Raw genomic sequence first — 12,579 nt, forward strand, 5'->3', positions numbered from 1 at the left:
TTGTGAACCGGGACTGATGACGCATGGGCAGTGAAAACAGGGTGGACCGATTTTTAGGGGAGACCGTTCGGTCGGCGACACCAGATAAAACTTTGTCAATTGATAAAGGATACCATCCTACATACGCTGTCAAACATGAAAGAGTTTGGATCTTTTTTGAGTTATAAATTTTTGAAAATTTGTTTCCAATTTTCCAAGATTTTTCCTAACTTTGACTTTTGACCTTGAAAATTTAATCAGTTCTTGCCTATCGGAATATGAATCTTCAGTAAACATTTCATTACACCTTTGTTGTGAGTGCATCCTTACCACAGTGGATCAAAGTGCCGCTCAGTCAGGCGATAAAGTAACGCGTGCATTTGCCAAAAACATGAAGATCCCTGAGGTGAACTGTAATCAAATAAGAAAAAAAATCTCCCTAAATCAATGTCTGTTAGCCATCTGTGATTAAATAACAGCAAATCTGTTAATCCAAGTCACACTTTGATGGACAGAGCAAAAGGATAATTTAAATATTTTGTCCGTTGGCAAATACATCTGCTGTGGAGTTGGGGGTGCTGATGGACAGATGATGTCACATTCCACAGAGTTCTGCACTGAGCAGAAAGATTTTCCCAGTGTTCTGTCATCTAATGACAATATTCTGCTTTAAAGACAGCGTGTACATGCAAGTCTTTACTTTTTAAATTCAAAAAGACACTTATTACTGTATTTTTATGTAAAGACAAAATTTACATGGGTTTTCTTCAGTAGTGGGGCTCATCTCAAAGCATGACCGTGTCCCCTCAAGATGAGCTCCACCACGCAAGTGTGCATGCACACCTCACCCGTCGAGTTGAGCTCACCGATCGAGGAAAACTCACATAAGTTTTGTCTTTACATAAACATCCAGTAATGTGTCTTTTAATAAAAAAAAAAAAAAAAAAAAAAAAGTAAAGACTTGCATGTACAGAGTGTCTTTATAGCAGAATATTGTTGTTAAATGATGGAGACATCAGCTCAATGAGGAGATGCACATGCGCGGTAAAGAGAGGTAGCTAAACTCGACAGGGGGAGGTGTTAAACTCCGAGGTAGAGAGAACTGTGCATGCGCAGTTGCGCAATGGAGCTCCTCTCAATGGGTAGCTCATCTCATCGAGACACCAGCTTACAGACAAATATTCACATTCACCAATATCTTAACACATTTAACAAGGCATTTCTAAATTTTGTACAAGAATATCTAACATGACTCACGACACTTCAACAAGCATAACAAAAAAAAAAGTTAATAGTGTTCAAACGTGTAGTACAAATATAAACTGTTCATAATGTTTGCAACATTTAACAACAGTACTGGATGACATATTTACAAGGAGGAAGTTGTCAAAGAGGCTTCAAACCCAGACTCCAGTGACAGCAGGCTGGTCAAATTACACACAATAGCATATTAAATATGAATAGTCATCAGGAATACATCCGTGGAGAAGCCTGAGCCTGTCGTTACCACTGCCCAAAGTTGGTCATAGTCCATTTACATTGGCGGGGCTTCACCCAACAATTATTTTCATCATTGTTGAAAGCAGATTATACAAAAAAAAAAAAAAAAAAAAATCACAAAATGGTGATCAATGTTTTAGAGCCCAAAACGACGCCTTCAAATGTCTTATTTTGTCCACAGCTGAAAGGTTGTTTACTGTGAGAGAGAAGTAAAGAAACCAGTAAGATAAAACAGAAAAGTCATGTTTAAAAGGATAAATTCAAAGCATGTAGCTTTTTTCCCCAATGGCTCAAATTGATTAATCAATTATCCAATCAGTTCATTAACAGCTGATTACTAATCATTACATGTTGACACTGTGGCTGCTCTTCTCTGTATCATTAAAAAATAATGCACAATGTATTTATTTTTTAAAGAGCATTTATTAATTTACTGCCACATTATACATCCATCCATTTTCTATTCCCGCTTACTCCAATTAAGGGTCACGGGGGAGCTGGGGCCTATCCCAGCAGTTATAGAGTGCGAGGCGGGGTACACCCTGGACAGGACACCAGTCTGTCTCAGTGCCACATATAGACAAACACATTCACACCCACACACACATCTACATAATTTAAAGATTCCAATTCACTAAACCTGCCGTGTTTTTGGATGTGGGAGGAAGTCGGAGCAACTGGAGAGAACCCACGCAAACTCAACACAGAAAGACCATGGGGGGGAAGAATTTTATAGATTTCTTTCGTTTTTCCTCCATCCCATTCTCATGCAAGCAATTCAAAGCCCAAGCTATGAATGCAGTATTGCACCCTCCACTGCAATTGGTGTCACAACAGGTAAAAAAGAAAAAAAAAAAGAAAAAAATTCCTAAATATAAATCACTTTTTTGTGTGTATTAGTTTGAGCTCTTGTGAAAAAACATTCCTGATCTTTTGTGTCAGTTGTAATAAGCTGCAGGTAACTGAATGGTATGCTGTGACTCATGCTCCAGAGCAGAAGGTGGCGGTAGTACACCATTAAGGCAGAAGAAAAAGATTATCTGAAAGAATTTAAGAAATCATGTTCTCAAACTAAAAGAACACACTGACTAAAATATAAGTTTCATAATGTAATAAGTTTCATGAAATATAAGTTTCAAGAATAACAGCACGTCCACTACACTCAGCTGGAAAGGTAAAGCTATTATCTTTTACAAGTTTTAAAATGTTACATTGAATGTTTTAGAGGGCACACAAAGGTTTTCTAAAATTTTGGGCCTCGTACAATAACAGTTAGCTTGTTAGCTTCTACTCGCAGTGCAGTATGGGTTGCCGTGGACTTTACCCAAGCGCCCTGTGGTGGCCGTTTTTGGTCGCTGAAAACATCGCAGACTGCATTACAAATACATGGAATTTGGTCATTTTTCAAAGGGGTCAGACATGTCAATAAAGTCAATTTAATGTACAGTAGTTCATTTCAGCTCAGCTTGGTGTATAAATCTCACCGTTCCAAGCAATGAGAGCCGTCAGCTGGCTGTTAGAAGCAAATTAGAGACAAAACAAAACCAGCTTATTTCAATAGACAAAGCCAATCACAAAAGTATGAATTCTCGCCTTCGGATTCGCTGCTTCGTCGGAAGTGCCGCATTTCCCGGGCAACCCATTTGCATGTCCATAAATGCAGTACCATTTTCCCACAATGCACTATGATTATGCCAGTTTGTCGTGGGGCCACATATAAACAAACAAATACATTCACACCTGCACTCACACCTACGGTCAATTTCAACTTCCCAGTTCACCTAACCTTTATATTTGTAGATGTGGGAGGAAGCCGGAGCAACCAGAGGGAACCCACACAAACATGGGGAGAACATGCAAACTGCACACAGAAAGGTCCAGATTACAAGTTACAAACTGGAAATTGCCCCTCATGTATTTCACACAAAATTGCGCACCTCAAGAGTTTGTGATATTTCGAAATGCAAAGCCACTGGATAAATAATGCGGGGAGTTTTCCCATGTTTAATTAAACCGCACATTTTACCTATTATCGTTCTTTCCATGACCACAAGCAGTGCTTACTTATTTTGTGCCTCGTACAATAACAATTAACTTGACAGCTTCTCCTGGCCAATGCACAGATTGAATTACAAATAATGCACCACAGTTTCAAACATTTAATTACAATATACGTTTACCTCACCTATGACCATCCATTAAGGAGCCACAAGCAGTTTACTTGACATTTGTGCCTCATACAATAACAATTCTAAATAAATAAATAATGCACCTGTGAATTTCATTTGGCTGCTTGTTGTACAAAGTGGCAAAACATTTCAATTAAAAATAAGGTGACTTATGGTTGGCTCCCGCCCCTTCGTTCTTTTCATGATGCATTTTTGGTCAGATGTGACCTGTATGCTGGTGAGACATAGTCCAGAAAATTATTTAAAATTTTATCTTCAAAAATTCATTAATTAGTATGCTGCTTACCTATATTCCATTTTTGGTTCATTGCTTACTTCAAACCAAATAGCCCTACGGCAACCCTACAGAACTTCATCCACTGTGCTTATTTATGGTTGGCATAGCTGGGGAAGCCAAACTGGGACACCATCAGGTTGGAGAAGCAGAGTGGCATGAAGCCATAAATCTTTGCCAGCCTGTTCAGACAGTAAGACCTCTGGAGGAAGTGTTCAGGACGATGCCACATACCCTGGTACCCGCTGGTGTCCTTTTCAAAGTTACGAAGGTCCACTGGTTTGACAAAGACCCCTGAGGGCTTTGGGGAGATTCTGTTGGACAGTTTTCTTAAATACAGAGCAACAGCAAAGTTAACTGCAATGTCATCACAGTTCTGAGTTTCATCCACCAGCGCATGCACTGCTTCAGGCTGATCCTGAAAGAGCTCCAGGTAGCGACGATGGAAGAAGGCGGCTCCAATTAACACCATGGAGTATCTGCAGTGGGCAGGTGGGGTGGCATAGAAAGTGGCTTATCAGACGACAAAAACAATCTGAACAACACTGGCTAAAAACCTGAAATGTACAACTTACTTATCACCACCGCCTGTTTCTGGGTCCTGCAGCTCAAAGCTTCCGTAACTATAAATTCCTCCTGACATCACGTGTTTTCTTGGTACAAATCCAACAATCTGGTCTGGAAATTGCTGTAAATCCACAGATTAAAATCTGCTTATATCCACAATGTGTATAGTGTAGAGTTGTTGAACCAAAACCAGAAAACACCCGATACCAGTATCTGATACACCAAATTGTTTTTGGTTTTTTATTTGTTTAGTTTTTTGTTTTGTTTATTCCTGCAGTACCTCAGACAACCTGCAAGTAGCCTTTTTTGTTTATTTGTTTTAATTCATTTGGGCTTTTTTTTTTTAAACCCCTGAGGCATCAAAAACGGTATTGGGTATTTTCCTGGGTATCACATTTGAAATTGTAGTATCATGACAACCCTTGCCTGGTGAGCATTTGCAGGTCACATTTAATTCAAATATACAGAATATTTATCATTTTACTCTCCATAATCTTCAAATCGTCTTACCTTCCAGACGGTAAATGCAAAACTGATGTCAGGAACACTGACCTGCATGTCGTCATCCAGCATCAACACAGCTAAGGATCAGAACAAAAATCATACAAACACTTGGAAAAACTTTCAAAAGTGGCCAAACTTAACATTCTTGATGGCAGACAGAAAGACAAATTGTCTAAAATGTGAAAATCCATCTGGGTCTAAAGTCCATACAGTATTGAACTTCAGACCCTGCTTATTGTTGGTCTAAGGTGCAAGTGCTTTCTGGTGATGAAAGGTATCAATGCATCATTTTAAAGTGATACACCCACATGAGCACAAATGCCATCTGATGCGGGTGCGGCATGTAAAAATGACACCTGCATCAGACTGGAAACAATGACAATTATGCTGGCCTGTGCACCACTGTGCTTTGGGTAGAAGATAGGGCCCACTAAGAATTTGTGGAAGAAAACGTGACTAAACCAAACAGGCAGTGTGTAAGCATTCTTCCATTTCCACATTTATGGACCGACCTACCATCAGTATCAATCTCAGGGAATGGTTGTAACCGGTTGCGCACTCGATTTGTAGTTTGCTCCTTGAACACAACAGGGACTGGATGTGGGCCATAAGAGTTCCATAACTTTTCAGGTGTCTGTCCTCCAACATTGTTCCAGACTATGATAATCTGCCGAAGGTGAGGCACAGCCTGGTAATGGTTTAAGAGCTTCAGCAGAATGTCTGTGCGGTTGTATGTTTGGATGATGATGGTAAACTTGCGCTCCTCTGTGCTGTCACTACGGTGAACCAGAGTGTCCTTGTTCACAGTACCGCGGCGTACTACTCCTATCACACTGACGCCGGCTTGATTCTCAGCAGGGGGCAGTAGAGCTACGTAGGACACACCGACCAGAAGCAGGAGAAGGATTGCCAACATCAAATATACTCCCCGAATCCTCATCCAGGGAAGGTGAAGCCTGCAGGACAGAAGGTTGTGTGAATACTATTAAAATGAATATCGGGGTTATCAGAATGTCAACATTTTCATGCTGCCATCAGGTCTTGCAGAACCTTCCCACACCAACAGAGGAACATTTTAGTGATTACGACTGCAAACTTTAACAACGTGGGATCAGTGTTTCAACACAAAATCAAATTTGAAATGTCCAAACACTACAAAAAATAAATAAATTTTACAGAGCAATCAGGGATCACTTATTAAGAATGTTATTTGAAAAACCTGATTTTATCATTTCCAGTGACTCCACCTAAAAGAACTCGGTTTTATGACAATCTACAGACTGTAGATTTCAAGACAGCAAACATAAATCATTTCTATCATAAACAGAAAAACACACACATTGTGATAAGGTTAGTGAATGGGTGGGCAAATAGAATTTTGGGCAGGGGTCACATACAGTATCTGTAGCAAATCTGAAAGTTAAAAAGTACTAGTAGCAGAGGCAAAAACTCAGATGTGGGAAGAGTTTGGAGAGGCCACAAAGAATGACTTTCGGTCAGGCTCAAAGCGGTCTGGCTAACTGTCAGGCCACTCAGGAAAGGGAGGCAGTTACTGGCCCGGGCTGTGTTCAGCAAGGTAAATGGACTGCATTTATATAGCACTTTTCCATCTGAATCAGACGCTCAAAGCGCTTTACAATTATGCCTCACATTCACCCCGATGTCAGGGTGCTGCCATACAAGGCGCTCACTACACCGGGAGCAATAGGGGATTAAAAGCCTTGCCCAAGGGCCCTTAGTGATTTTCCAGTCAGGTGGGCATTTGAACCCATAATCTTCTGGACTCAAGCCCAACACTTTAGCCACTAGACCATCACCTCCCCCAAGGGAGGACAGGACAGCTACTAAATTCAACTGAGCATATCGTCAGGCTGAGCCTTTTGGGGATGCTCCTTTTATACCCAATCATGACACTCACCTGTTTCCAATTAAGTGTTCTTTGAGCATTCATCAACTTTCCCAGTCTTTTGTTGCCCCATCCCAACTTTTTTGAAATGTGTTGCAGGCATCCATTTCAAATTTAACAAATATTTGCACAAAAACAATAAAATGTATCAGTTTGAACATTAAATATCTTGTCTTTGTGGTGTATTCATTGAATATAGGTTGAAGAGGATTTGCAAATCATTGTATTCTGTTTTTATTTACATTTTACACAATGTCCCAACTTCACTGGAATTGGGGTTGTACAATGTTGCATGGGAAGGCAGGGACAGTACCTCTGCAAACTAGGGTCATGGTCCCCATCTTTAAAAAAGGGGACAGGAGAGTGTGTTCCAATTATAGATGAATCACACATCTCAGCCTCCCTGGGAAAGCCTATGCCACAGTACTAAAAAGCAGACATAAACTTAGTCAAACCTCAGATTCAGGAGGAGCAATGGGGTTCCATCCTGGATGTGGAACTGTGGACCAGCTCTTTACCCTCATAAGCACATTAGAAGGGTCTTGGGAGTATGACCAACCAGTCTACATGTTTTGTGGACTTGGAAAAGGTGTACAACTGGGTCCCTCAAGGTGTCCTGTGGGGGCACTGCAGGAGTATGGAGTTCCGGAACCACTGCAATGCATGATTCATTCTCTGTATGAATAAAGTAGCAGGTTTTTCTGCATTTTCTGCATTACATCCAGTTTCTGGTGGGTGTTTGATCCTGCCAGGGCTGACCCTTGTCACCAATCCTGTTTGTGACCTTCAGGGACGGGATTTCAAAGAGCACTCAGGGACCGGAGGGTGTCCAGTTTGGTGACCTTAAAGTTGCATCTCTGATTTTTGCAAATGATGTGGTTTTGTTGGCTTCATCAAGCAGTGACCTCTGATGTGCACTGAGCAGGTCTCCAAATCTGAGACCATGGTCCTCTGTTGTAAAACATTGGACTGTCCCCTCTGGGTTGGGGACAGTTATTGCCCCAAGTGAAGGAGTTTAAGTACCTCAGTGTCTTGTTCATGAGTGGGGTTAAGTTGGAGCATGAGATCAATGACGGTTTAGGACAGCACGTAATGGTTAACAGATGCTATAACAGATTGTCATAGGTAAGAAGGAGCTGAGCAAGAAGGTGAGACTCTCGATCTACACTCCTATCCTCAAAGGTCATTAATTTTGTGGAATGACCAAAAGAATAAGACTGCGGATACAAGCAAGCAAAATGAGATTCCTACGTCAGGCTTACATTCTTGAACACTGTGACTATCCAGGAGGGACTCTGAGTAGAGCTGCTGCTTCTTCATATCGAAAGGAGCCAGCTGAGGTGGTTCAGCCATCTGGTGAGGATGCCCCCTGATCAATTCCATAAGGAGGTCTTCTAGGCACATCCAACTGAGAGGAGGCGCTGGGGAAGAACAGTCTCCTTAGCCTTGATTGTTGACATGGAGCATAACTTTGGTGCAGGACCAGCTGGGCAAAACTGTCTTTAAGTTCGATCCAAATTGGAATGACAGAAGAGAAACAGTTTGGGGGATTAATAAAAAAAAAAGACCTATAATTAATATAATCCTTAGTTTGCAGCCTTACTTTGCATTAGGGGTCTGATCAGAGCAGTACTCCGACAGGCTGTAAGAAGCCATACAAAATCTATGGCAGAAATTAAATCGGTTCTGCACTTTTCGCAAAACAGGGCAAGGTGTGAATGTGACTGCCATTTCTGGAAGCATTTCCATGGCTGGAATAAGGCTGTATGTAAATCAGTATCCACCGCCTAATGACTTCAAAAATGATTTTATGTTAAATTTGTTTAGGGTTAGAATCAGATTAAGGGTCTGGGTTAGGATATATATATATATATGTGTGTGTGTGTGTTTGGTAATTTGAACAATATATTTGGGGTCCAAACCACCACTCACTGCAGGAAAGTTAGATATTCACAGATTTGAAGTTCACTGGTCAATATAAATCATAAAAGAAACATTGTAGAAAAACAACACTAGCTTCTAACGTCACGAAAGTTGAAAATGCACCACTTTGGCCACCAGGGATCTCCTGCTTCTTATATTACAGCACTCAAGATTTGAAAAAATGTCATCTTGCATAATTTTATAAGATTTTTTTCCCTATTCATAAATTATTCAAAACTTCATTGTCAGAAGGTGTAATGTCACCAAATAAACTTCAGCCATCAGGGATCTCCTGGTGGTTATACTACAGCACTCAAGTTTGGAAAATATAGTTTTGCATATTTTGTTAGATTTGAAATTTGTTGCATTTTCATATTGTTACGAAGTAGTCACCTCATGGCTGCTGTATAGTTACTTCATTTCAACTAATGAAACAATGAGTGAGCTTACAGTTTCATGAATGATGGTAGTTGAGAAGAGAGATAAAGAGATGATAACTGATTTTAGGAAAAAGCAGGATGCCATCTCCACCGTCGTCATTAATGGTCTGGCTGTGGAAATTGTGCAGAATTATAAATATCTTGGGACCTTTGAGCATCAGATTGACCAGGTATGTAAGAATGCTCACCAACGCATGTATTTTTTATTGTAAACCCGGGCACTTTAATGTGGACAGCACTTTTAAGAAGATGTTTTATTATACCATACCACTTTTCGGCGCACTCCGGCTGGGGTACCAAAATAATGGAATGGCAACAAAAGAGAGGTGCAAACCCACTGCAACCATTCATACAGTTCCGGCTGTTTCAAATATTAAAATCATTCACTCACTGAATAAATATAAAGTCTTAATCTCACCTATTACGTCGGTTCAGTTGGATTAATCATCACAGCCTGACAAAAACTTATCCACTTAAAATGCACTTATTTTTGGAAAATGCCATCTGGAAAAGCTTTAATTCCTTGTTGTGGCTGAATAAACATAGCATTTTTAAAAAAACGTCCCTCTGTGTTTGTCTGCTCCAGATGTATTTCTCAGCCTGAACCAAAAAACGCAGGCACTCCCACAACAAGAACATTTACTTGTTTTAAAAGCTGAAAGACTCACAGCACTCCATTCATTCATTCATGCCAAATGTTTACCACAGGCATCAGTCGACTCTTCAGCATTCTACTTGCAACAAAAATAAACCCCATGATCCACAAAGACAGAAATTAAATTAAATTTTAAAAATGTGGACTAAGTGTGGAGTGGCGAGGCCACATGACAGAGTACACGCTCTTAATGATGTGCATGTCAATGCCTATCTTTTTCTGCATATCAAACAAAAGCGTACCGCTTGCGGTGGAAACACAAGCCAAGCCCGACTTAACCATTCTGACCTATACCATACTGTGCCGTACCAATCCGGACTGCTCAGTGGAAACAAGCCTTTAGTAATGTGGGAATGGACAGTTATCTGTCTGGGTGGTTGCCATCCAGGCCCCAGGGCTGTTTCATGGTGTGGATGGGGCAAAGAGCAGTGCCAGTGCATGCTCTCAGACTTAAGTATAACTAGCAGAAGACCATTGATGTGTTAAGTGAATTTGGGGTCATTACACCTTATGACAGGGAAGTTACTGAATATTTTATTTTTTATATATGTATGCATGTGCAAAATAACATTTTTCCAAACTGAGTGTTATTATATACGCAGTAGGAGACCCCAATGTGTGAAGTGAATTTTGTGTCACCACACCTTATTGCATGAACTTGCTTGATATTCTTCTCGTCTCTTTTCATTTTTGCATTTGTAGACAGTCCCGACACATATTATTCCAGCTAGGATAAAAATGAGGTTGTAGCTGGTTGTCGACCTTCCTGACATTAGAAACAAGTGTTTGTTTGTTGACTAAAGTCCACAGAGTCCTGCACAGTCCAGTCCAGGTCCTGTATTGGAATAGTGAAGACTCACAAAATGTAGAAAAGTCTGTTGTTGTTTTTTTTGTTTTGTTTTGTTTTTTCAATTAGTGGGCAACCAAGCAGAATCGCTTTTTCTGTCTAGTCTCTTCTGCCTATGAAGTTGCAGGAAATTGGCTTCCATTAATATTTAAAAAAAAGATAGTGCGATAACTTCTCCATTTGAATAAAATAAATAAATCCTCCGCTGATGCTGCACCCAAGTGCCACTATATTTCTGAGGAGAGCGCTGGCTATGGCATCAGATCAGTGCCAGAACCACAAAAATAATCATAAAACTGTTGTGCCGTACCCAGTTTCGCCACTGTGTTGTGTCTTGGTGGCTTCCCTCACTTGTCTCCTTCCAGCATGACCATTTAGTTTTTAAAAACTGCCTACTCGACACAGATTTACCATAAAGTACCACACTATATTTCTAAATGACTGATGTAAATGAAGTCAAAGAAATATTCAGCGACTTGGAAACGTTCATGTAATCATCTCCTGACATTTCTCACGAAGACTGGCTGTAAAAATGATTAATTAATTCTTACATTTAGAATAAACTGCCCATAGCCCCACCCACCCACCCTGACCCTCTTGGAATATGTTGCAGGCCACAAAGTGTGGATTTTCCCCTGAAGTGCTCCTGGATGAATGTCCAGGAAGGATCATGGGGCATCTTCCAGCTTTCACTCGCACAGCCCCACCGACCACTGAGGGACAAAGTGGTGTTCACTCCCACCCGGGCACATGCCAGTCTGTGGGCCCCATGCCCCACCTCGCTGGAAGTTTCATTCATCCAGGAATAGTTAGGAGGAAATCCACACTTTGAGTGCGCCGTGGCGTGTGATCACAGTGCAGTGTCGGAGGTTACAAATTGGCCGATTTTCGATTATCACTCGGGAATTCTCACACTTGTCTCTACCGAAGGACTGGAAGTACGGAAGCGATTACACACAATAAAAATAAAAATAGCCTGATCTCATAATTACGAGATCCTGATGTCGTAATTACGAGATCAGCGGTCAATTTTTTTTTAATCCAATGAATGCAATACGCTTCCGTAGATATGGGGTTGTAAAAAAACAAACAAACAAACAAAAAAAACCCCAAAAACAACAATTAAAAATATATATAGTTGAAATGTATAGAGAAAAACTTCATAAGCTGTGTGATCTTTATTAAGAATTTTGAAAGTCAAATACGTTTTGCAACTCCAGAAAAATCTTATTTGTGGAAGACGGGACAAAAATGGCTCTTATAAAGGTTGCAGACCCCAAACAATAGACCTTACAGCAACACTGCTATTAAATATTAAAACAATGAAAAAAATTATGCTAAAAGACATTTTCCCAAACTGAATGCTGTATAACCAGCAGGAGATTGCAGAGATGTGTGCAGTGAATTTGGTGATAACACACCTTATACGAATGAATTTATTAAATATTTTTCAGACGTCTCTTTCCGTTTTGCACTTTGTAGACGGTCCCTACGCTTCCGTTTCTCAAGGTTGTAGCTCGTTACGTTCCTGAGGTTAGAAACTAGTGTCGTATGTTTTTCTACGTTTCTCTTAAGCTTTGTACTTTGAACCTATGACTATCTTTCTAACTTTACTGCAGTTAATTTTTGCGAACTCACCTCATTTTGCGTGAGTGTTCACACCGTCCTCATGTCGACTCAAGACCAGGAGAACGTAACACACAGACCCCGACACCACAAGAAGAATCTCAGTGGATTTAAAACCTCTGAGAACCAAATAACAATTCTTCAGCAAGGAAACCGCCTTCTTCTGAAG

The 12,579-nt window shown here is 40.5% G+C and overlaps 1 protein-coding gene across 1 annotated transcript; it reads right to left on the reverse strand.

The window, feature by feature from the left end:
* Positions 1 to 2,078: 2,078 nt before the first annotated feature.
* On the reverse strand, positions 2,079 to 12,579 carry extl2 (exostosin-like glycosyltransferase 2). The gene is made up of 5 exons (XM_034183709.1): positions 12,423 to 12,579; positions 5,530 to 5,969; positions 5,020 to 5,090; positions 4,518 to 4,630; positions 2,079 to 4,421 (listed from the first exon to the last, which is right to left on the reverse strand). The coding sequence occupies exons 1-5, from the start codon at positions 12,425 to 12,427 to the stop codon at positions 4,034 to 4,036; spliced, it is 1,017 nt and encodes a 338-aa protein (XP_034039600.1). The 5' UTR covers positions 12,428 to 12,579; the 3' UTR covers positions 2,079 to 4,033.

Source organism: Thalassophryne amazonica, chromosome 12, assembly GCF_902500255.1.
Source record: "Thalassophryne amazonica chromosome 12, fThaAma1.1, whole genome shotgun sequence".
Taxonomy (NCBI): Eukaryota; Metazoa; Chordata; class Actinopteri; order Batrachoidiformes; family Batrachoididae; genus Thalassophryne; species Thalassophryne amazonica.